This window comes from Ochotona princeps, chromosome 8 (genome assembly GCF_030435755.1).
Source record: "Ochotona princeps isolate mOchPri1 chromosome 8, mOchPri1.hap1, whole genome shotgun sequence".
Classification (NCBI taxonomy): Eukaryota; Metazoa; Chordata; class Mammalia; order Lagomorpha; family Ochotonidae; genus Ochotona; species Ochotona princeps.
Window position 1 is genome coordinate 2,268,064 of NC_080839.1, and position 25,626 is coordinate 2,293,689.

At 46.3% G+C, this 25,626-nt stretch overlaps 1 protein-coding gene across 2 annotated transcripts in view; it reads left to right on the plus strand.

The window, feature by feature from the left end:
- The first annotated feature begins 21,506 nt into the window (after positions 1 to 21,506).
- Positions 21,507 to 25,626, plus strand: part of LOC131480910 (MAGUK p55 subfamily member 7-like) — a 36,514-nt gene continuing 32,394 nt past the window's right edge. For both annotated transcript variants that reach the window (XR_009245882.1, XM_058667379.1), the window contains exon 1: positions 21,507 to 21,642. Coding sequence is in view for 1 of the 2 variants with exons in the window: in XM_058667379.1 (XP_058523362.1) it covers positions 21,606 to 21,642 (37 nt within the window). In the remaining variant the exon portion in view is untranslated. The remainder of the gene's footprint in view (positions 21,643 to 25,626) is intronic.

Here is a 25,626-nt window from a genome sequence, read left to right on the forward strand (position 1 = left end):
CCTACCTTCCTGATTTCACTAACAATGTCCTTGGTCAAGCTGCCACCAGGACTCTAATTGACTAGCTTCAGTTCAATCACCACTCTGGAGTCATTTTCAAACATGAGTTGATTTCTTATTTTTCACAGTACAGATAACAGAAGCATAGAGGATTCTCAGTTTACCCTGCTTTTAGCTTCCTTGGATGCCCTCTTACTAGTTTTCCATCCCAGTGGCCCTCAGACCAGTGTTTTCAAGCATCCAGTGCAGCTTCCGCCAGGGTCCTGGAGTCTTAACTGGGGAGTGTGCCTCCTTTGGTGTCTATGGGGGACTAGGGATGGGACAAAGGTTTGGGCGTCACAGTGGATGTCAGACACTGAGGTTGGAAATGCCCATTTTCATTTTTAAGTGGATTTTTCTTGAAATCTCTGTCTTGCTGGAAGTTGTTTACTTTGATTGTAGGTTGTCTTTCACACAGGGTGCCAAGAAGAAACCAGGTGGCAGCTCACGCTAGTTTACGTATTTTTACCCGAGTTATTTTTGCTTATTTTTGAACACTTTGACTTAAACTCCCCTGATAATGTTCCTGTGATAGCTCCAAAGGCTCCCTTCGGCCTTCTAGAAAGAAGCCTGTCTGCTGTGACTTCAGGGCCCCTGACTCAAACGAACACTTTGAGTAGACTTAAATGTGAGGGAACACTAGAGATTTCTAGACCAATCTGCCATGACAAAATAAGACCATTTTACATCTTTTTCTAAGTGGCTGAGAAGTGGCCCGCTTAACATTTGCTGCTGTGTGGTAGGGAGTGTGTGTCATTTTGGTTTTTATTTAGAACAATGCAAGCCCAAAATGCTGCAGACACTGTGTAGGGTCAGGAAAACACATGTTATATTCAAGATACACACCAGACTTCCTGCCTGAGCCTTGCTCCCCAGGAGCAAAGATGCAGGCACTCTCTTAGATCACCCTGCTGACCCTGGAAAGCCCAAGAGTGTCACCTACACACACATCAGTGCATGTCTGCATGATTGAACCTAAAGCACTTGTCAACAGTTAGCCATAAGTGCTGCTGGAACCTGAAGGAAAGGCACAGGAGGGTTGGTCCACTGTCTACATTGTATTTTCAGTGTCACCCACATACCCCTAGATCAGCTGTTCTCAATGCTACCTGCACCCATGTTTTGCAGGGCTAATTGTTTAGGAATCAGGGTCCTAGCTAATAGCAGCACACAGGCAGGATTGTGGTCTGCCTATAGAGTGAAGGAGAATCAAAAGGAGAATAATTGTCATAAAGTATGACATGAGCAGGTACATGCTGGTCACTCTGGCATATAGCTCCCTGAAGGAGTGCATGAGTCCAGGTGCAGGCTCCTGGGCTTTGCTTAGATTGCTTCAGTAGCAATTCCATCAATGGTGTGGCCTTCCAAAATGCTGAGCTCTTGCAAAGTTTCATGTAAAACAAAGTGCCTTTCTGTCATTTGTGTAATAGATACAACCTGGAAAATTCAATGGATGTGAAACCTGTAGGGGAAAAAATTAGATTGCAATTTTTTTGCAGTGTCTGTTGGCTTTGGTATGAGTTTCTCACCTACCAGATGCCTGGTGGCTAGTGGGAAATTAGTCCTTGACAAACCTCTCACCACTCTGGTGTTCATCACCCCAGTGCCAGCAGTGCCCCTTCCTGTTAGCCTTAGGGACTAGACATCACCTGGGCAGCAAACACTGCCTTACCTCCAGCCCGGATACAGGCAGCTGTAGAAGCCTTCTGCTGATGAGCCCTTGTGATAATGCAGGAGGGAAAAGGTGCATTGTCAATGTTATTACAGATTAGAAAACAAGTTTACATTTTTTTTTTGCATGGGTTGGAGACAGGAGAATAGCCTTATATGTTAGTTCTAAATTGATGTCAGAATGTGTTAGCAAAAGGCCTGCATTTACATTATAGATAATAGCTTTTAACAGATCTTTTGGAGACTAATTCCTATTTTGCCAGGCTGAAATTTGTTTTATTTGAGTTTAAGTTTTATTCTAGACTAAGTTTTGATAACCAATTTGGATAAACAGGCTAAAAAAAAATCTTTCAACTTATTCTTACATCTTCTCACATTTGCTTCTCAGAAAACTATGAATTACAGAAGAGTGTTACTGCTATGGACAGACTATATTGGCAGGAAATACAGTTAGGTCACAAATGTTTTGACAATATTGATAATGTAGAACCCTAGTATAGTATTGATATGTCCTGTACTAATGAAAAACCTCCATTTCATAGCAGCATTCTTAGCCTGTTTCTGATTAATCCAGAAGGTGCATGGAGAGTTCTGGCATTCAGCAATCATCACCTCACTGCTAGGCTGTCATGGCTGTTAGGAAGCAGGAAGGCCGCCTCAGCTTTGCAGGGTACGTCTAGGTGCTGTGCGGCCCAGCTTGCAGGAGTATCACTTAATCCTCACCCTGGCAGAGTCAGGAGCCAGAGCTGCCCACCTCTGCCACATCTTCCCTTCATCCCGGAAGTTTTCTGCCCAGCTGTTTGAATTCTCTGTCTCCCACCCAGCAGAATAGGAAGGAAGGAATTTCAGGACAGGCAGATGTTGGAAAATCCTTTGGTATCAGTCAGTTGAATCTAGGGCTAGCTGACTGTCTTGGTGAACTGATGAGTAAATAGACAATTTAGAAATCAGCCTCTGGGATGAATACATGGATGTGAGTTGGGTAGTACTGGCTTTAAGTCTTGAAAATAGATGACGTGCTGGTGAAAAGGCAGGTCTGCTCTTACTTTCTTTCTCTTTCTGCTGGGACCTGAGTGTTGGGGACCTGACAGGCATGGCCTTGACCAGATTGGCGCAAAGCAGTCAGGTACAGGGCCTGGAGTCCTCATCTGGGTGTGCCCTGTGGATGCAGCACTACTGAAGGAGGTTGTTAGCGGTGTGGTGGAGTCACGTCTGCATGAGGCTACACCTGCTTTGTAGAGCTCCTCGGCTGGAGACCAGTTGGGAACCCTCAGCCCATGTGTGAGGATGTGTTGTCAGCTCAGCCAGGTAATGAATCTGGCACCTGCCATGTGTTCTTCCTGATTGGTTCTGGGCTTGGAGCAAATTTCCTAGTTATTCTCTAAGTCTCAGAAACCCTTTCAAGCAGGGATTGCAAACAGAGCACTGGCAAAATCTGAGGCTTCATTTGAAATTGGAGTTAAATTTCCGTTGACAAGGGAAGCATTCTGCAGGTCAGCATGCCACCCTAATGCCCTGCTGCTTCGTTCCCAACCTCTCTGCATCCACAATACCCACCACATACTTCTCCAACATGCCACTGTCTATTCAAGTTCCTTCTACTGTATTTCCGTTCTTTTATCTCCACATGCCATCATTTACACAGCGTTCCTTCCTAAGCCATACGAGTTGACATTTTGACTCCAGGTGTGTTTGGATACAACTACTCCTTGATTGTCCTACTTCTAGCAAATTTTCTGTGCACCTTTTTTCTTGTGATAATTTTTCTATTTTGTCAATTTTTACCTTTAAGTTTTTATCTATTTGGGAGGTAAAGAGAGAGGCAGAATTAAACATTTTCTATCTCATGGTTCACTCCCCAAATGTAAATAACAGCCATGGCTGGGCCAGGCAGAAACCAGGACCCTGGAACTCAGTCCAGGTCTCCCATGGGGGTTGCAGGAACCCAAGAACTTGAGCCATTAGCTATTGCCGCACACGGTGAGCATTAACTAGAATTCATTCTTACAATTGTTCTCACTACTTCCTTCCTACATGCAGTGTTCAGGCGTAACCGCTGGCTGTTAGTGCACTGTTTAGACACTTATTTAGTTTTAAAAGAATTTACACTTGCTTTTATTGGAAAGTCACATAGACGGAGAAGAGGAGAGACAGAGAAGAAGATCTTCTGTCTGCTGATTCACTCACGAAGCAGCTGCAATGGCCGGAGCTGAGCCAATCCGAAGCCGGGAACCTCATCCGGGTCTCCCATGTGGGTGCAGAGTCCCAAGACTTTGGGCTATCCTCGATTGCTTTCCCACGCCACAAGCAGGGAGCTGGATGGGAAGCAGGGCTGCCAGGATTAGAACCAGCACCCATATGGGATTCCGGCAGCATGCAAGGTGAAGACTTCCAGCCGCTAGGCTACCGTGACAGGCCTTAGACATTTATTTAATGAAGCAGCTCTATCCAGACAGGTTTCCAGTCTGGGTGTCCATGTATGAGGCCAAACTCGACATAAGGACTTGAATGTGACATCTCTGCTCGCGTCTGTCCTAGCAGGGATGTCTCCAATGTTTGAGAAAGAGTCAGAAGTGTGTTCTGTGGACGTGCAGTATCTCAGGCCTCTTATGCTGCAAGAAAGCCGTCTGTCTGTCTCTGCAAGTCCTGATGGGAGTGGACTTGCTTCTGTATGTGGCCTTCATTCTCACTGATGTTGTCCTTCTTCCCAATGCACTCTCTTTCCCGTCAGTACAAATTAGCCCAGGTGATTGTGCCGCTGGTCCCTCAGGAGGTTTGCCTCTTGCCAGTCAGCTGCGTTCCTTGTGTGCAGGCCATCACTAATGGCACAGGCAGGTGGTACCTTGCACGTGTGGCATGGCTCTCCTGACTTGTGCTTCCTGTGAGCACATCAATTGTCATGTTTCCACATTGCTTTCTTTGGGGGAAACGATCTCTCGTGTTTACAGAATAATCCCATTTTTTTCTTATTGCCATCTAAAGTTGCCTTTGTCCTCATCAGAAGGGGAAGATGAGTAACCTTTCTGCTGCACATGGGCCAGAAGCCAAGTTCACTAGAAGGTCAGAGTATGTGACACCCCTCTGTGGAAATACCGCGTGGGAGCCATGCACAGAGTTGGTGCACTTGGACTTTCTAGAATGGGGGTTTGGACAACTTAGAGACCGGAGGTCACTGGAGCAGCATGGAAGATTAGGCTCGCCCGTTCTCTGTCATCTCTGACAGAGCTAGGGAGTTTGAGTCCTGTCTGCTCCAGTGGGCTGTTTTCCTGGTAGCTCATTCTGCTGTCTTCCTGTTGTGTGTGTGTGTGTGTGTGTGTGTGTGTGTGAGAGAGAGAGAGAGAGAGAGAGAGAGAGAGAGAGAGAGAGTGTGTCAGGGTATAGTTAGCTGCTACATGCACGTCAGGCTGAGCAGCAGCAGAAGCGCCCTCTTCCCAGGAATGCCCCCTCCCAGCTCAGCTCATAGCTGCTTGATTTTCTGGTCATTGTTGTGAAGGCCTCATCTTGTGATCTCTGGGGTGACACCCAACCTTGAAATGTGTGTGTTGATGAGACAGCTGTGTTCTGGTGAAGCTTCCAGGCCGTGGGAGTCAGAGCAGTGGTGTTAGGTTTTACAGCTGAGCTCTTGGTCATCCTTGGAACATGCTCAATCTTTTCTCAACTGTGGGCTTGTGCTGTGTTGCTGTCGAGGCACTTGTTGTTCCGGATCCTATACTAGACTACTGGGGGTTGAGGGAAAAGACGCCTGTGCCCGCACTCTCACTTGATTGAATCAGAGTATTTCTAACCTCTCCAGGCTCCAGGGTCTTGGCATCACAATCCTGACCTCCTCCATGCAACTGCCAAGGTTTCCCTCGCAAGAGCTCACATTCAGGTGGCCAGATGTGGGCCCCAGGTTTTCACCAGGACTGTCATATTCTCTTGAAATTGAGCAGGCTGATGTGGTGGGTGTGGGCTGACAGGGTGAGCCAACCCTGGACACAGCCCCCTCACCATCTACCAAGCAGGAGTGCAGCCCTTGCACCAAGCGACCTTTAAGGATCCTCAGTCCCGAAGGACATTGCTGCAGAGGCTCCACTGTAGAGAAAATGCTGATTTTTTTCACTTGAGGTATGTCATCAGTGAGTTCAGAAATCTTTCCTCTGTATATTCCCTTGAGTGCCTGTTGTGTGCAAGATCTCCCCCAGGACTGCTAGCGGAGCAGGCACTCGCTGGGACCAGGCAGGCCAGGCTGGCCCAGTGCCTGCATCAGCTTCCAACTGCTGCCGTGAGGTGCTCCCCTGAACTCAGTGGCGTTAAGGCGCAGACCGTTAGCACTGACTCATTCTGGGCATCAGAAGTCTAAGGAGAATCTACAGGGCAGAGTCATGCTATTGACAAGGCTGGGCTCCTGGGTTTAAAGGGAAATTTGGTTCTTCCTTATCTCATGGTCCCCACATCTCTGTGACCTCTGCTTCTGTCATCACATCACTGCTTAGAACCCGACCCTCGGCCCTGCCTCTGTTAAAAACCCCTGTAAAAATGTCTGTCTCACTCACACGACCCAGAAGCATCTGTCTTTCCAGGTGGAGCATCCGTTTTGTCAGGGAAGGTGTTAGGAAGAGGATACGGGCATTTGGTGGTAGTGGGGAACATTCTGCCTCCCACAGTCCATATCTGCTGGTGTCTCTCCCTGGGAACCTCTGCCAGAAGTAGGTAATGTAGAGTATTGGGTGGACCTTCTGAGGAATTAGTAATGACTCATGCCTGTTGACCTGTATTGCAACTGCGGATTCAGGCACCCACGTCCCACATCAGAGTGACAGGGTGACAGCCAACTCCTGGCTCCCCTCCTGACTTCAGCCCCTTGCTAATGTAGACCCTGTGAAGCCCGGCAGGGATGGCTCCAGGGCCGTCCATACCGGAGACCTGGATTGAGATCCTCACTTTCATCTTTGGCCCGGCTCTGCCCCAGTGATTGAGAAATGATGTAGGGGACGGGAGTATGTGCATTCTCTCTGTGTCTCAAATAAATGCATTTCAGCATTCTTTTTAAGAATAAACGGAAAACTATTTTAGGTCAGGTTTTAACATGTGGATAGTTGTGTCAGAACTATCATCATGTAATAAAAAATATGGACAATATAATTAACCTGGTAAGTGGTAGAAATCTGTAGAAATATCATTACTATAAAAATGATTAAATGTTTAAAAATAACTAGCACAAGAACCATTAAAATGGACAGAATTGTAAATCTAGGTCACCCATTACTTTCTGATCACAAAAATCCATTTCGAAAAATTATATTATCCTAAGTAAACCAAATTAGGGAGTTCAGAGCGGGAAAAGAACCCTTAGAGAAGGCCCGGCAGCACGGCCTAGCAGCTAAAGTCCTCACCTTGAATGCACCGGGATCCCATATGGGCACTGGTTCTAATCCCGGCAGCTCCACTTCCCATCCAGCTACCTGCTTGTAGCCTGGGAAAGCAGGAGAGGACGGCCCAAAACTTTGGAACCCTGCACCCATGTTGGAGACCTGGAGGAAGTTCCTGGTTCCTGGTTTCGGATTGGCGCAGCACCGGCTGTTGTGGCTCACTTGGGGAGTGAATCATCGGATGGAAGATCTTCCTCTCTGTCTCTCCTCCTCTCTGTATATCTGACTTTGTAATAAAAATAAACAAAATCTTAGAAAAAAAGAACCCTGCTCGTTTTCATGGCTATTTTGGTCATATCAGCATAGCCAAGAAAACCACTAATCACTGTAGTGTAAAAATTGTATAAATAAGATAACACTAGACATCCACAAAGCATGAATGATTCTCTAGAGCTAGCAATTAGAAAAAAATGATTTCAGAAGCCAAGAGATTGTTTAAGAAACAAAAAGGAAGACTAGTGATATGGATTCAGTTATGAATTTAAAAACTGGCCTGCAGTTGTCTTGCATGCAGTCTGTCGTTTGCCATGGTTGCTGGTAAATTTGAGTGTAGATGAAAGTAGGAAAACGGTTGAGTTTCTAGGTACAGGTATTTAATTTTCTCTGTTTTGTATAATCAGTTGTCTTTTTTAATACCTTCATTTTTAACTTCAGCCTATTGTCAGAGTAATAAGGTTTCATTTTTTTTAAGTGAAACACAAAAACCAAAAGTTGATATAAGAACATAGATTTTTAAAAGAGTTTATTTATTTTTATTGGAAAGGCAGATACACAGAGAGGAGGAGAGGCAGAGAGGGCGATCTTCTGTCTAATGATTCACTCCCCAAATGACTGCAACGGCTGGAAATGAGCCGATCAGAAGCCAGTAGCCTCTTCCAAGTTTCCCATGAAGGTGCAGGGGCCCAAGGCTTTGGGCCATTCTTGACTACATTCGCAGGCAACAAGCTGGGAGGTGGATGGGAAGCAGGGCTTCTGGGATTAGAACCGGCACCCATATGGGATCCTTGTGCGTTCAAGTTAAGGACTTTAACTGCTATGCTTTCTTGCTGGACCCACAATATTGATTTTTGTTATTTCTCATTGTACCACAAATTCAAATGAGGAACTTTGGGTGACTGTCACACTTATTACTTGCTGCTAGGGACACAATGCTGAAAGAAATCCAAGTTTGTATTGAAGGTGATACCGATACCCCAGTCTGCGATTAGAACTTCTAGAAATGGCAACCTTGTCAGGGAATCATTTGTTATGGTTTCTTAAAAAAAATCCCACAACTTGAGAGGTTAAAATGTCCTATATACAATGTCATAAAAATAGCACTCAATCTCCTTGATTGTCATGCTAAGTTCCTATTACATATCTGCTCCTTTACCACCGGTAGATGTCTCGGTTTCTCATTTTGGTGTGTGGCTTAGAGAGAATTGTCTTGGCTCTGGAAGCCCACTGGCCCTTGGGGTCCGTGTTGGGAGCAAAGGGAGGAGGGGCAGGCCGTGGTTGGCCTCTGCCTGTGCCTGGGAGTTGGGGCAGTGATGTGCAGGGAGAGCCCTCCATGGATTCCCTCTCTAAGCCACATCCCTGTGCAGTCACAGCCTTCCTGGAGTAATTACATTAATTCAACTCAGGGGACACTGTTCCCTTCCTTGAACACCTACCAACATGCACATGGCAGGCTGCTGTCATGGCCTGTAGATGTTCCTAAAGAGTAGAGACCCCTAATCCCAGGGAATGAGGTGTTAGTGGGTTCCCCTTTTGGGTAATTAGGAGGCCCCAGGGAGCCCAGGCAGGAGACTGAGGTCCCTGAGGTAGGCTCAGTTCTTGGGAGATGGAAAGGAGAGCCACCTCAGCTTTTTTATTGTTTGGTTTTGTTTTTACAACCTCTGTTTGTACTTCCTCATTGGCATGTTCTCTGCCCACCAGGCTCCTTTCCTGAGGAGGGATGAAATTTTGATAGGATGCATAATAGAAGTCCATCAAATTCCACTCAATAGATAAATACAGTGCACAGGCTGCTGTGTATCTGCTTTGGCTGAACGTGTTCTTGCATTTTGCTTCTGCAAGAGTTTGGTTACAGCCCTTAGTTTGAGGTTCAGGTTGCATGGTGCATTATCACTTCGCAGAGAGGTTCCTGCATTGCCCTGGGTCCACCTGGTTTGCATTGACGTCATTCTGAAACACCTAAAGAATAGCAATTTGGAAGTTGTATTTGTGTCTTTCCCTGGATTCTCCTTGTGAGCAGTGCTGTTGGTCTTCAAGAGGTGACATCTGTGAAGCTGACATGCTCTGCCTCTGCCTCTGGTCCCTGGCTCCCCCTCCTCACTCAGGTCTCTCCTCACCTGCAGCCCTAGTGTTCTTCCTGTAGCGTAGCCCTGTTCCTGATGGAATTAATGCCATCACTGCATGTCCTTTCATTTCAGCCCTGCCCAGCATTCAGAATTCATCCTGCAGGTGCCTCCCCTCCCTCTCTCAGTGCAGATGTATTTTTGTCTTTCTTGAATTTCTCTACTCTGAGCAAGGTTCTTCCTCTTTTCTTTTTTCTTTTTCCAACATGCTGTTAGTTGGCATTTACCAGAATTCTGTTTTTGGCGTCTCCTGGTTCAGATCTCCCCTTTATTTCTGCCTCCTCAGCCTCCATCCTGGGTTGGTGCTGAAGGTTTTCCCTGTCACTTCGGTAGCGTGCAGATCCTGGCTTGTCAAGCCTTTCTCCCTGACATCCAGCAGTCCCTGAGAAGGGGCAGCATTGGAACAGGTGGATCCGCCTGTCTGCAGTGGGGGGAGCACAGAGCCCTGAGCCTTCCAGAACATCATTTCCCTCTTCATGTCCGTTCTCAGTGTATTTACTTCACACTGACTTTACCAACTTACAAAGAATGTCTTGCTCTGTCCTAGTAAGGAGAAGGTACAAATGCATGATACCAGGTAGGGCACCTGAAGACCAGCATCAGTGACTTAGATTCAGTGAAATTGCAGGAATGCTGTGAGTTCTAACTGCATCCGTCAGAGAAAGCTTAGTGCAAAAACATAGCGAAGTGGCTTGGAGGGATCTGTTAGTCTATGTTTGTTGTCTCAGAAGACGAGAGGATAATTTTCACTTCTACCAGCTAACAGGGACTCCGTAGTAAACATGCAGAGTTCAGATTAGCGCACAGTGGAGGAAGACCCGACTTCACTAAACATTCTTTCTTCCTTTTTCCCATTCTTCTTTTCTTTCTCCCATCCTTCCTCCCCCTCTATTTCCCTTCCTTCCTTCCTTCCTTCTGTTTCTCTCTCTCTCTCTCTCTCTCTCTCTCTCTCTCTCTCTCTCTCTCTCTCTCTCCTTTAAAGGCATATTTACAAAAAGAAGGAGATACAGAGAAAAATATTCTGTATACTTGTGTGGCCAGAACAGCTGGAGCTGAGCTGACCCAAAGCCAGGAACCAGGAAATTCTTTCAGGTCTCCTGCATGGGTACTGGGTCCCAAGGCTTTGGACCATCCTCTAATGCTTTTCCAGGCCACAAGCAGGGAGTTGAATGGGAAGTAGAGCAGCTGGGACACAAAACAGCACCCATATGGAGTCCTGGCACTTGCAAGGTGAGGATTTAGCCATCATGCCAGGCCCTCCACTAAATACTCTTTTTTTATTATTTATTTATTTTTTATTTATTATTTTTAATTCATTAATTACATTGTATTATGTGACACAGTTTCACAGGTACTGGGATTCTTGATAAAATCACAAAGCATGGTAGTTCTGAGGGTAGAAGGGAGATGAGAGGCCTGGAGTGTCTAGGCCAGTGCTTGTACAGCTGTTCTATTTTAAAAGGAAACCCTCAAGGGGCTTGCGCTGGGGCAAAGCAAGTTAAGCCTCTGCCTGAGGTGCCGGGCATCCCATGTGCCTGATTCTGCAATTCTGATCCTACTGTCTGCGAATGGCTTGGGAAAGCACAAAAGATGGCCCAAGGCCATGGGACCCTGCACCCATGTGGGAGACCCAGATGAAGCTCTTGGCTCCTACCTCCTGGGATCAGCTCAGCTCCAGCCATTGCAGCCATTTGGGTAGTGAAACAGTAGAAGATTCCTATCCTTCTCTCTCTCTATTTCATTCTTTATCACACTGTCTTGTAACTCTTACTTTTTAAAGATTGGTATTAGTATTATTATTATTGCTAAGTCGGATATACAGAGAAGAGACAGAGCGGAAGATCTTCCATCCAATGATTCACTCCCCAAGTGACCACAATGGCTAGAGCTGTGCCAATCTGAAGCCAGAACCCCAGGGCCTCTTCCAGGGCTGCCAGGATTAGAACTGGCGCCCATATGGGATCCTAATGTGTTCAAGGTGAGGACTTTAGCTGCTAGGCCCCCACACTGGGCCCATAACTCTTACTTTCAAATAAAAAAAAAATCTTAAAGGAAACCTGCAAATATTTGTTGCAAAAATTTCAGAATGTTAGAGCAGAAACAAAATAAATTCTGAAAGTTACTGCTAATTATCATTTTATTTTAATGGGATAAAATTGTCTTGGTTGCATTTAGGCTAATTCTAAAATTTAAAAAAATTTAGTTACCATTCAGCTCAGGGGACCTTCAGTGGTCTTGCTATTTTCAGAAACTCTTTGATACCATTGGGTAACTTATAGTACAAATATTATTTAGGGAGTGTGTCAACAATTTTTCTTTTGTAGTTTTTTTGATACCTTTTTTGATTAAAGATGTAATTTTCAGATTGCATAGATTTAATGTTATGCATTGTTATATGCTAATTCCGTAATGTGTCAACTGCAGTTTTAATTACAAAATTGATATTCACCCTGATGTCCTGGAATGTGTGCATATGTTTGTTGTAGATTCTGTCTGCAGGCATTTACACTGATTTCCAACATTCATTTCAGGGGTCTGGGCTGCAGGGGACAGAGCAGCTGCCAGTGAGTGACTCCAGGAGAAAGGCAGCACCCCCACGTACTCTGCCACAGGTGTGTGTCCCTGAAGTTCATCTCTGGTTACTTATGCACGCTTACAGACTCCAGGTGCTCCCCCTGGCGGTGTTGTCAAGCAACAGAGGAAGCACAGTGTCTGCACTGTGGACTCTGCGGAGGCCAGCATGTGGCACTGAGCCTGTTCGTTGCTGAGTGAGTGGTTTCAGATGATGACTCTTCAGGCAGATGAAGGGTCATCTCAGAGAGAGCCATGGACGGCTTGGTTGGGAGCTGGGGATGCCACCTGGCACTGAGACCTTGCACCTGCCTTGCTGGGCAGAGGGATGCTCATAGATGGTGAAGGTATAACTTGCTTGTTCAAAAGGCATCTAGCAAGCTGGTTGACTGGGTTCCTGGTGATGTGTCCACAGATGCTGGGTAGACAATGTCTCAAGGCCGACAGGGGAGGAGGTGCTGTTTGGCAGGTCGGGGCAGGGTCCTGGGCAAGGCCAGCAGGTGCATTTTAAAAGTAGCAGGTTGAAGCTAATCTCCTGAGGAACAGGTAACCAAATGGCCACTCCATTTAAAGAATGGAAATGTTTTTATGATTCATCAGTTCCCTACTTAGTTATGCAGCCATGGCACAAAACCACAAAAGGAAATGGAGGAAGGTAGACGTGACTGCAGCAACCATCCTGAGAACTGGAGGAGAAAGCGAAGCCGTGACATCGCCAGCAGGGATGCCCTGTGTCTAGGCTGGGACCCAGGCCTTTGCAGGGCTGCTTGTGGTGGTGCTGCTGCTTCAGGCCCTTGGTCTCCATGAAGCTGGAACCCAGAGCAGTGAGGTGTGGGTGCTGCTGCTGAATAGTGGCCCCTCAGTCACTCAGATGGGGTGCTTTTGCAGATGGTACCCTTGGCGGCTGCTAAGGACATTTCCCAGGGGCTGGGGAACGCTGGCTCTGGGGCCAGGGAAAAAAAGAACACCTGACCTTTGGAACCAACTGTCAGGACTGGCACACCTGCCACTTCCAGGCTGGGGCCATTGTTGGGGTGCCCGGGCCCGTGACAGGTGCTGCTCCTGCTTCTGACTGCAGGTGCAACGTTGACCTTGAGCTTCCTGCTGGCAGCCCAACTCGACCTGGCCCAGGAGGGAGGCAGTGCTGAGGACTCCCAGGCTAGTGAACGCTACAAAACAGAGTCTGCACAGGTGGGCTTGGGCCTAAGAAACAGAAAGGGCTCTCCTCGTCCTGGTTGCACACGCCCATATCCTGTGAACCCTGCCATCAGCTGGGGCACCCTCCTGCCTGGGCCCTCCCACATGAGCATGCCAGTCATGGCTGTCCTTCCAGGGTAGGCCTACTGCTGCAGGGCTCTGCTGGGAGTCTTGAATCTGGCCTAATTTGGTGTGGAGTGTGGGCACCCCGTTGTGGGGTGTCATCCCTGTAGGCACCTCCTGTGCCAGCCTTCCCTGCTTTTCTTAGTGCTGTTACACTGTGCTTACTTCTGAAGGAAGTAGGAGACAACCTGAGTAGGATTCTGATGTTTGCTTTAATAGCCTAGAGACATTAAATCTTTAATTAGAAAGCGAGGTAAAAAACAAATTGTTTTCTTTGACTTTCTAGAGCTGAGCAGTAATCTTTGTCTCTATTGAACGCTATTGATATTCACACACCCAGCTTCACAGGTCTAGAAATGTCTGGGTGTTTCTGGTCACTTATAAACTAATGACAAGACCATGAAACTGATTCAAGATGTAACAGCTTTTGAAGTGCACTTCAGTTGTATGTACATTTACATGTTACATACACACACATAATTATATCTGACACATTACCATTATATACAGGATTTCAGAAGGTGTTTGGAGAATGTGTATTGTGGCAAAATATGCATGGATTCTAAAAACACTTTTACCTTAGTATTTTGCTTTCCTGAGCTTTTGGCTTTGTGTGTTATGTGTAGTGGCACGAGATGCATGTACATCTGTACTACGTGTTGTCTGAGGGTAGGGTAGAAAAAGGAGATGATGACAGGAGTGAGACAAGAAGGAGGGATGGAGGCAGCAGGTGGGGGACAGAGAGATCCCGAGAAACAGTGCCATGGGAAGGTGTCTGAGTGGTAGCCGTGCTGCACATAGAGCAGAGCAGAATGTCACAGCAGACGCAACTGTCTTCTGGGGGGGCCTCAGCTCTGCTGGCCTTGGCTGACTCCCCCCTGAGGCTCTTGCGGTCCCGGTGTACCTCTCAGGATGCAGCAGAAGGCAGGGTCTGTGAGTTATCAGCTGGGTTGCAGAGGGCCCTTTGTACCTGTGGGAGGGCCTGCGGAGTGAAGGACTGAGTTGGGGTGGGGCTCTGCCTGTGCATGCCTGGTCTGGTCAGGAGCTCATGTCCGAGTCCTTCACTTCCTGGCTTGGGTTGTGATGCTGCCTGCATTAATCACAGCGCATGTTTACTCCCAAAGGGCAAAGCAAGTGAAAAGAAGGGAATGATTTAGAATAAAAAATACCTGCTGACATTTCGAAGATGTTACCTTTTTTAAGAGAAAAAAAAATCAAAAATTTCAGGAAATAGGTCTAAACAGGTAGGTTTACATAGTTGCTTTTAAACATCCATATTAGTCAGTCAAGACTTTTCTATGCCATCAAAAATGTGCAGAATGACTTTGCCTCTTTCTGAACTTTTCTTTTAATTATTAGAGTGTTTTTCACATAAGTTCCATTGATTTGTAGCACTTTCAAAATGTCCCTTGATTTTCCAGATGATAGCTCTCATACTGCAAGTGACTTTCTGTACAGGCCCTTCTCATCTTTCCTTTTGGGCCAGAGTGTAGTGACAGAAGCCTGGGCTCTATATGAAGGCCTGGACAAGGTGATGGTTTGATCCTTGCTGTCCCTCCAGGGAAGTGGCCTACAGGACTGTTCTATTGATGCACAAAGATTGTGCTGCGTTTGAATATTTTTTTCCTGTTTTATGAAATAGTGCTAGACAAAGGCAGCAACATCGGTTGGCACGGGATTTTATGAAGCAAGATTGGATGAAGCTGATGGTGGTAAGACAAGGAGATCCAAGGTAGACCTCTGGCTCTGAGCACAGGACCTGTCTAGACATGTTTCTCCGTATTATAGAGCCTGGGTCCTGGTCGTTTGCTTGCTCTTGGTCCCAGCCTCCTTACCCAGGGGGTGTATCTAGGAGGCAGCAGCAAAGAGTTCAGGGAGTTGAGTTCTTTTCCTGTGGGAGTTATGGTCACCGTGAGGACTGAGTGATGCCCGTTTCTCCTTGCCCCAGCCCATGGACTCTTGCTGTGAATGTGCCTGTCCTAGGTATTTTGCTTCAGTGGAATCACATGATAATCACCCTTTGTGCCTGGCCTTTTCCACTTAGTATAATGCTTTCCGGGTTCAACTATGTGGGAGGGCAGGTATCAGAACTGCATTCCTTTTGATAACTGAACAATGCCCCTTTTACAGATGTTCCCATTATTGACCCACTTACCTGTCAAAGGGCACTTGGGTTGTTGAGGATTTTTTTTGTCAATTGTGATTGTTTAATTTTGGGAGGAATCACCAACAAAAGACAAGCACTCCAGTTGGTCTGCATCTTTGCCAACGTGTCCTCGTTTTGGTCATTTTGGGTTACTGACTCTCCTGTGGGTTTGGATTGTAGCTCTCTAACCAACAGTAATATTGAGCTTCTCTTCATATGATTACTGACTAGTTGTGTATCTTCTTTGAAGAAATGTCTATTCTAGTCATTTGCCCGCCTAAAAAACTGAATTATTTCCCATTGTTAAGTTGCAGGAGTTTTTAATATATTCTTTATCACGTGGACGATTTTTCAAATATTTTCTTCTGTTTTGTAAATTGTCTTTTAACCTTTATAATGACGTTCAATGTGTAGGCATTTTAATGTTAATTCTAATTTAGCTGTTATTTTATTTTGCTGTATTGCCTGTTTCTGGTATCGTATTTGGGAAATGATTGCAAAATCCAAATCATCAAGATTTTCTCTTGTACTTCGCTAATGATTTTGAAGTTTAGCCCTGAAGCTGTGGGTCTTTAGTTCGCTCTGATTGTTGGATGAGCTTCTTCAGCCTGTGGACATCTGCCTGTCCCATCATTGTGTGTTGGGAGTCTTCGCCCATGGAGTGTCCCCAGATCTTGCCAACCATCAATTAATCGACAATGGTTTGGTGCATGGTCCTGGTGCCATGCTTTGTACATTATGACAATTCAGGCAGTTTTGAGAGAAAGGAAAGGGGAGTCCCCACACTTTGTTTAGTTTTCAGTACTGCTTTGGCTTTTCGGGATTTGTTGAGTCTTTACATAAATTGGGGATTTAGTTTTGCCATTTGAGAAAAAAAAAAATGCCCCTGGGATTTTGATAGGCACTTCACTTAATTTGTAAACTTTATGTGGCTTGTTATCTTAGCAATATTGAATCTTCCAATCCAAGAGTAAGAGATATCTTTGTTTTTATCTTGGATTTTTTTTCATTAAGATTTTGTAGTTTTCCATACACAAGCCTTTCTCCTCCATCAGGTTTACTAATTGTATTATTATTATTATTTTTTTAAAGACTTATTTTCATTTTTATTTTTATTGCAAAGTCAGATATACTGAGAGGAGGAGAGACAGAGAGGAAGATCCTGTATTGGGTAATTCACTCCCCGAAGTGACCACAATGGCTGGTGCTGAGCCAATCTGAAGCCAGGAGCCAGGAACTTCCTCCAGGTCTCCTACGCAGGTGCAAGGTCCCAAAGCTTTGGGCCGTCCTCAACTGCTTTCCCAAGCCACAAGCAGGGAGCTGGATGGGGAGTGGAGCTGCTGGGATTAGAACCGGCACCCATATGGGATCCTGGTGCATTCAAGGCGAGGACTTCAGCTGCTAGGCCGCTGTGCCGGGCCCTAATTGTGTTATTATTTTTGATGCTGCTGAGAATAGAATTATTTTATTAATATCTGCAGTTATTCACTGCTAGCACATAGAAGCACAGTGTGTTTAAAATTTTCTTTGTTAATTTTTTATTTTGAATTTTTGAATTTTATGCTACAATTTTATAGAGACACAGTGCATTTTGAGTGTTAAAGTGTATCTGACTGTTTGGATATTACATTCAGGAAGGAATTCCACGTTGGGTCCGTGGTGCAGTGAGTTAAGCTGCCACTCAGGCGGCCTGCATCCCATATTCTGATGCAGTTCTTTGCTCATGTGCCTGGAGGCAGCAGTAGCACATGATGGTGACCCAAGTATTCCGGGTCCCATACACCTACATAGGAGACTGGAGTGGTGTCCCTGGCTCCTGGCTTCAGCATTGCCTTTATGTCTCATTGTATGTAACCCAACGTTCAAAAATTTAAAGCTTTCATCTTGTTAATTTTTTTGATGTTAAAAATTTGAGACTTGTTTCATGTGTGTAATATCTTCTCTGTTAGTATGTTGGTAATAGTATCTCTTAAACTTTTATTTATTTGAAGGGCAAAGTGAAAGGAAGAGAAAGTTTCTATCTGCCGGTTCGCTCCGTAGAGGCAATTGCCATGGATGAACCAGACAAAGCCAGGAGCCCAGCGCTCTGTCTGGCTCCCGGAGAGGAGTGATAAGAACCTACACACTTGGGCCCTCATCAGTTGCCTTCCAGGCACATTAGCAGGAAGCTGGCTCGAGCAGACATGTAAACCTCGGTACCAAAGGCATGCTCTTACTTTGCATTTCTTGACAGCAATCATTCTTAGGCTCACCTCCTGCCTGTGTATCTTTATCATTATTTGGGTCTTTTGCAGTTTTGGTTGTTTAATTTGGTTGTTTAATTTTTATTCTTGAGTTGCAAGAGCATATGTAGTTGCTGGCATGTATGGTCTGTCAGGTGTATGACTGATAAATTCTTGTTTCTAGTTCAAGTCCTGCTTTTTCATGCTCCATTGTCTGGTAATTTCATGTACTCAAATGTGTTTTTTTCTTTTTTTTTTTTTTTTGGCAGTGTTGATCTAATAAAAAATCTTGGCAAACCCATTGTCACAAAGATGAATCTTATTTTCTTCTTGGATCAAAGTTTATATCTGGTTGGTTACAACACCATTTATCAAAAAAAGCAAAACCATCATCTTTTCCAGTGAATTATCTTTATATCTTTATCAGAAATCAGCTTTAGATATGTGTAAGAATTTATATCTGTACACTCCAGTCTCTACCTTTGATCTTATGTATATATTTTTAAGATTTATTGTTGTTTTCTTATCGGAAAGGCAGATTACAGAGAGCAGGAGAGACAGAGAGAAATATCTTCCATCCATTGGTTCACTCCCGAAGTGGCCACAACAGCCAGGGCAGAGCCTATCCAAAGCCAGGATCCAGGAGCTTCTTCTGGGTCTCCCACGTGGGTGCAGGTTCCAAGGCTCTGTTTTCCCAGGCCACAAGCAGGGAGCTGGATGGGAAGTTGGGCTGCCAGAGTTAGAATCGGTGCCCATATGGGATCCTGGCAAATTTAGGCGACGACTTTAGCCACTAGGCTACCACACCGGGCCCCACACTTGTTTTTATACCAATACTACAACTGGCTTGATCGTTGTAGGAGTTTGCCAGTATTGTGTTTTAAACTTTGGCTATTCTAGGTCTTTTATATGTTGAAATGGTTGTTAGGGTCAGCCTTGTCAGTTCCTTCAAAAAGGGGGAAAATCCTGAAGAATCATGACTGATGAATGTAAGATGAATTCAGAGAAACCAGACTTCTTCGGATACTGAGTTTTCTAATCCAGGAATAATCCCCTGTGGGCTGGGGTCCCACCCCGTCCCATTCCAGCTGCCTGCCACTGTGCCGCCCACAGGGGAGACCCAGCCGGGCTCCCAGCTCCTGCCTCCATCCTGGCCCGCTGCAGCTCCTGTGGGCATTTCAAGATTTCAGGGGTAGAACCTGCCCATAACAGTCAGTCTCATTCATTCATTCATATTCTCCCCCAACCCCGTGCCTTTCAAAGTAATAAATCGAACTCGTACACCATGAGTAGATTGTTTGTAATATTTATTCCTAGAAGATGATCTCATCACAGAATGAGGTGTAGCTTTGGAAAAATGTAACCTTGGGTGTTCCTTACGAAATAAGAAATGAGATGCTCAGGGCTTTTGGGTATGACCAGGCCAGTACAGGAAGCTGTTTTCATCTTCAGTTTGAATGGAATGTGGATATACCCAATTTTAATTGTGTCTGCTGTCAGCATAAATGAGCTTGTTATATGGCATATGTGCATATAAAGGTATAGCAACTAGATTCTTTAACCATTTTTTCATGGTATGGATTATATAGTACATCGTATAGACTATAGAGTATGCGTGTTTCCATATACGTAGGGACAGTGTGCACCACTCACACACTCACAAGGGCTGCTCTGATGACATACAGAGCTTCGGTTGCACACACACACACACACACACACACGTAGCACACCCCAGCTGTGTATGTGCTTTGCCCTGTATGTGTGTATGTACACGTGTATGTGTGAACGTGTGTATGTGCAAGTTGTACAAGTTTTTGTAAGTTTCCCTCTGTTCTTCCCTGGCAGGCATATGTCTTACACCTCGGCTCAGTTGCATGGCTTTTCCTGTTGGCTGTTCCCATACGCAGAGCCAGCGGCTAGTTCAGCGCGTTCTTTCAGTCACCCAGTGGTATTTCTGACTTTCCTGGGGTGTGAATGGCTTTGTCCCCCTGAATTCACCCAAGGGACAGTTGGTTAGAGTTGATGGCAGCAGCTCTGGGGAGAGCAGCAGCAGTGCCCCCTCGCCTGAGCCCACACCTGCGCCTCCACCTCTACACTGGTTTCGTGTTTTCACCCTGGGAGTTTGTATTTACACTTGGTGTGGAACGGCCACCCTTTCGCGGGCCTGCTCTGCGGCTGGGTTTGCCTGTATGGCCTTCGGCAGGCTGCGAAAGCTGGGCCGCCACAGCGCAGTGCCTGGCCCAGGACAGGCCGTTCCCGCAGCCCCCTGGGCAGGCAGAAAGCTAACTCAGAGGACCTCCACAGAATCTGAGTCTGCAGTGTATTTACTTATTTGTTTGTTTTTCCCCCAAGCCTGGGTTGGTCTGCTCACTTTTCTTTTTTCTGTGAAGGGAACCGGCGACTTGCAGGCTGGGGGAACTGCTGCAGGCCAGCGTGCCCATGCAGGCTGAGTCTGCTTTCCTGCTAATGGGTGTCACAGGGTGCCTGCAGACTGCTGCTTTCACTGTGCTCAGATCTAGGGGCAGACCATTAGAGAGTGAACTTAAAGACTGTGTGGTTCTTGGCTTTTTTTTTTTTTTTTTTTTTTTTTTTTTTTTTTTTTTTTTTGGAAAAACGGAGTGGATTTTCCGTTATTAGGCAGCAGAAAACCAAATTTAAAACACATGGCCACCTTCTAGGTGTTAGGCCAATGTAAATTTTCATCTTGCCCCTTTCTCTTCTGTTTTTGTTTCACAATCTCATTACCCATATTTTGAAAATCCCAGGCGTCGAGCGAGGAGTTTTGGGTACTTGAAGTTTTGTTCTTGCACAGGCTATTGGTTACGAGTGTGCTCCGAGTGCAGAGAACTTGTCTCTCCGTATCCTTACATGCGCATCTTTGGGTTGTTCAAGAAAACTTCTTTTTTAAAAATCCTGGTGCTAATAGCCAGTGGTAATTGCTTAGTTGCTGTGTGCTGCCCAATCTGCCGTATGCCTCACTTGCTGTTCTGAAGCAGTCTGAGTTCCTGGGCCCGCTGCTCGGGGGCAGGGATCTCGAGTGTTTAATGGTTTTATAACACCCTAACACTAACAGGATCAGAGCTGAGCCAGGTCCTCACTGCCTGAAGCTGATGGCTTTGAGATAAGCATTCATCAGCATAGTAAATATATATAGTATATAGTAGTTACTATGTATTTTATATATATATATATATATAATTAAAACTCTCTGAGACACAGCAAAGGTTTGTTTTTCTGGCAAGACTAGACTTTGGAGTATCAGCTTGCATCGTCAGGTGTCATTCGGCTGACTAGGACACGTGTGAATCTGGGATTCCATCCTGCTGCTTCTGCAGGTTCCTCCGTTAGAGACCTCTGCCACGCCCCGGAAACACGCCCAGTCCGTCCTGCGTGCTGCTGGCCTACGGCCGTCAGGGGCCTTGCTCTGCAGTGAGGAGTGTGGCTCAGCAACGGGGCGCTAATGGCAGGGAAAGGACTCCGAGACAGCACGGACTGTCCAGAAGCTCTTTCGGGTTCCCCAGCTCAGTCAGCAGTCCCCAACCTTGCAGGAGGCCTGGGTACCCAGCGCAAGGTGCGGTTAGGCTTCCTGCGAGAAGTGCACATGTCAGTAGCAGAAGCTCTTCCATTCATTGAACTCTCAGCCTGTAGCCTGTAGGAGAGAAAATAGAAAGAGAAGAGACTGTGAGGGCCCAGGTGGTGTGTTGAAATTGGAACGGCGAATTTGTTACACAATGTCCTCTTAGCCATAACAGTTTTTAATGCAAATCTTTCTTTGCTTTCTAGCATCAGCTTCCAAGATCCGTGAGTCTTGGCAGCCGGCGTGGCTGCAGGCCGTGCATTGGACCCCGTGTGGCTCACTGAGGCTGGTGGGTGGAGCGGTGGCATCATGCCAGCCTTGGCCATGGGATCTGGCAGTGACACAGGTATGCAAGCCCCTTGACTGAAATTTCCTTCCCACTGGAACAAGTGTTGTGTTGAGCACGTGTAGCCAGGGTTCCAGATTGTCTCGGTGTGGCTAATGGGAGGGCTGGGAGCTCAGCTGGACCTGCCCTGTGGATACTCCCTGCCCCCTTGCACTCCCCCAGTGCTCTGGGGCACCTGCTGTCCCACCAAGCTGGGACGATGGTGTGTGTTTGAAGGGCAACACTTGAGTGTCTGCTCATGCAGAGCAGTGTGGCAGTTACTGTAACATGCACACGAGACCCGTTCCCTGCACATGTGGCAGTTACTTGTAACACGCACACGATCTGTATCTCCAGGCCTGAAAACTCTGCAGAAATGAATGTGGGCCATGAAGGGAGTCAGTTACAACTGAGCGACAGACTCAGAGATGCTGAGACTGAGTATTTCCAGAAGGGGGTGTTGTCCCGCACTTGCACACACACGTTGAGTGTGCATGGAGTCTCCTGCTGGGGCGGGGTGGGGAGAGACAGGTTGACTGGCTGTGTGGCCAGAGTTGGGCCAGGTGGAAGCCAGAAGCTGGAAGCTTCATCTGGGTCTCCTATATGGGTTCAGGGTCCAAGTACTTGGACCACCATCCATTGACCACCTAGGTACATTAGCAGGGAGCTGGATCGGAAGTGGAGCAGCTAGGACTGCAACCCACAGCCACATGGAAGGCTGGCTCGTAGCAGCAGCTTTACCCACTATGCCCAGCACCAGCCACGATTCCTTTTCTACCAAGTTCTTGAGGAACCCTCTTCATAAGTCCAGACTTGGTAACACATAGGGAATGGTCTTCTTTTCAGCAAGGGAGTAGCTCTTATTTTTATTCTGGTATAATGCTGTGCTGCTGGTAATCTGATGGTGGACTGATTCCCTTCCCGTACAAATGCCTCTTTTTACTTTTATAATTTCATTAGGTATGATTTTTTCAAACATCATATAATGTGAAACATAATACTTGTGCAGAAACGCCTGTAAATTTTTTGTAAGCACGGTTTTGAAAGTGGTTGTAACACCCATGTCCAGGTGACCACCGCCTGGCTGAAGAATCAAACACCCTGAAAGCCACCCCGTTTTCCTTCTCAGTTACTACCTCTGCACCCCTTACAGGGATAGCAAGGGCAGAAAAAGCGATTCTGGGGCCAATGCTGTGGCACAGTGGCTTAAGCCACCACCTGCAGCACAGCTATCCTGTATGGAAGGTTTGACACCCAGCTGCTGAGCTTCCAATTCAGCTCCCTGATAATGCACTTGGGATGGCTAAAGAAGGTTGTCCAGCTGCTTGGGTTCTGATGGGGACCTGGGAGGAGTTCCTGGCTCTTGGCTTCACCCTGTTCCTGCTTCAGCTATTGTGAACATTCGGGTAGTGAGCCAGCAGATGGAAGATCTCGCTCTGTCACTGTGTCACTCTTTTTGTCTCTCTGCCTTTAATGTAAATAACATGACCATACAGTGATGCTTAATCTAGTTAGCATTTTGTAAGCATTGCTTTTTTTAAGATCTGTTTATTTATTGTTTTATTGCAAAGTCAGATATATAGAAAGGAGGAGAGACAGAGAGAAGTGTCTTCCATCTGCTGATTCACTCCCCAAGCAGCTGCAACAGCCGGAGTTGAATCAGTCTGAAGCCAGGAGTCTCCTACACAGGTGCAGGGTCCCAAGGCTTTGGGCCACCCTCCACTGCTTTCCCAGGCCACAAGCAGGGAGCTGGATGGGAGATGGGTTGGGGCCACTGGGATTAGAACCGGCGCCCACATGCAATCCTGGTGCATGCAAGGTGAGGATTTTAGCTGCTGAGCTACTGTGTTGAGCCCAGATTTTGTAAGCATTTTTAAGCAGAATACTTTAGCTTTGTTTGTTGTTGTACTTTATAAATAGAAATCCACCCATCTTTTTAATGTTTAAGTTGAATGGTTACTCTTTTTGTTTTGTTTATTTTGCACTTTTCATTTGTTTCTTTAGGAGAGAGCAAGAATGCGAAGTCTTGTGTGTGCTGGTTCAGTCTCCACATGCTCCGGGCAGTTAGGGTTGGTGTAAGCCAAAGCTGAGCACTGAGAACTCACTGAGAACTCAGTCCTGTGGTGTGGTCTAGAGTGTGTACCCACCGAAGCAGCGGTGGCATTTGACGAGGTGTGAGAGAAGAGTCCTCTGCCTGTGGAGTCATAGCTTTCAGGGAACAGTGCATGTTGGCTACCCCACGTCTACCTGGCCCCTGTGCTGGGTGCAGCCCCTGGTCAACTCCATGGGCTGCTATAGGGCTGCTGTAGTGGACTGGAAACTTCCCAGAAGATGCCTAGCAGCAGTTTAAACACACAGCACTCAGCAACTCTCTAACTCTAAGCCTCAAATCACCCGTCCTTAACTGGGCTCCCTGCTCACTGCCAGCAGCCCGTATTCTCAGCATGGTCCTCTGTAACTTTCCCCGCCCACAAGTTGCTGTTCCCTGTCCCCCCATCATCTTTTTCCTTTGGGATTAGAGAGTTGGGCGTTTTGTTCCTGAAACATTTCCTTAGTTTGTGGTCGTGAAGGTCTTGCTTTTTGCCTTTTCTGTATTCTTTTATTTTTTCTTCTTAAAATGTTCTCCAGTAGGTTTTGTGTGAGATGTGGGCCAGGGTTCCACATTCATGTTTTCCCATGCCAACATCTGGTTGTTCCCCGTGGCATTGGGTAATGCCAGGCAGTTCCCCGGCTTGTGCCACCGGGCCTGAATGCCAAGGGAGGCAGTGGGCATCCTTGGTTTGGGTCTCAAAGTCATTGTTTCAGCATTTCCTTCTTGTCCTGTTTGCTCTGGTTTTCCCCATTTATCTTCTTTATGAGGAAAGGTTTCCTGGACTCCTTGTTGGCTGTTTCCTCACTCCCCCACTCCCCCTTTATGCTAAGTGCTTAGTCTTTAGCCTGTAAATCTTAATCAAGTGCATGTTTCAGGTGACCATCCCCTTGGCTTCCCATCAGCCCCCTGACCCAGTAAACTGCACTGATGTGTGTACCTTAAGCCAGCTCGCCCCGTTGGGTTGCAGTCCTGCACTGTTCTTTGTGGAGACTGCTGTGTTCTGTTGGGGATTGGTGCTGTGTTCATCAGTGAGTTCTAGCCTGCTTCCCACCGTTTTTCGCAAAGTGTGGTGAGCCTCTTCCCCTGTGTCGGGGAGAGGTCTTTCTTCCTCCATGAGCTACCTGGGCCTGGAAGTTTTTCTTTTTGGCAAGATTTTTGGCAACCAGTTCATTTAGTTTAAATATTCTTCTAAGATCACATTCTGTTTCTTTCTGAAGTCAGTTTTGATGATGTGTATTTTTCTTTTCTTTCCTTTTTTTTTTTAAAGATTTTTATTGTTATCGGAAAGGCGGATATACACAGAGGAGGAGAGACAGAGAGGAAGATCTTCTGTCCGATGATTCACTCCCCAAGTGAGCTGCAACAGGCCGGTGCGCTCCGATCCGATGCCGGGAACCAGGAACCTGTTCCAGGTCTCCCACGCGGGTGCAGGGTCCCAAAGCTTTGGGCCGTCCTCGACTGCTTTCCCAGGCCACAAGCAGGGAGCTGGATGGGAAGCAGGGCTGTTGGGACTAGAACCTGCGCCCATATGGGATCCCGAGGTGTTTAAGGCGAGGACTTTAGCCACTAGGCCACGCCGCCGGGCCCAGATGATGTGTATTTTTCAAAGACTCAGTTCATTTCATCCAAAATTGTAACTTTGTGGTGAAATAATTGCTCCTTGAATTTGTTATGTCCGTAGTTCCCACACTGTTTCTTTTTGGTTGGGGTCAGTGTGGATGGTTTTGCCTCCTCCTCTCAATTAGTTTTGTTATGGGTTAGTCTTTGTGTGTACAACTTTTAGTTTTATCAGTTTCTCTACTGTGCATGTACTTTTATGTCATTAATTTTTTGCCATTCTGTAATTCTTTGAAATACTGTTTTTCATAAATATGCAGTTTGTTTCCTCTTTTCACATTTAGGTATTTCAAAAT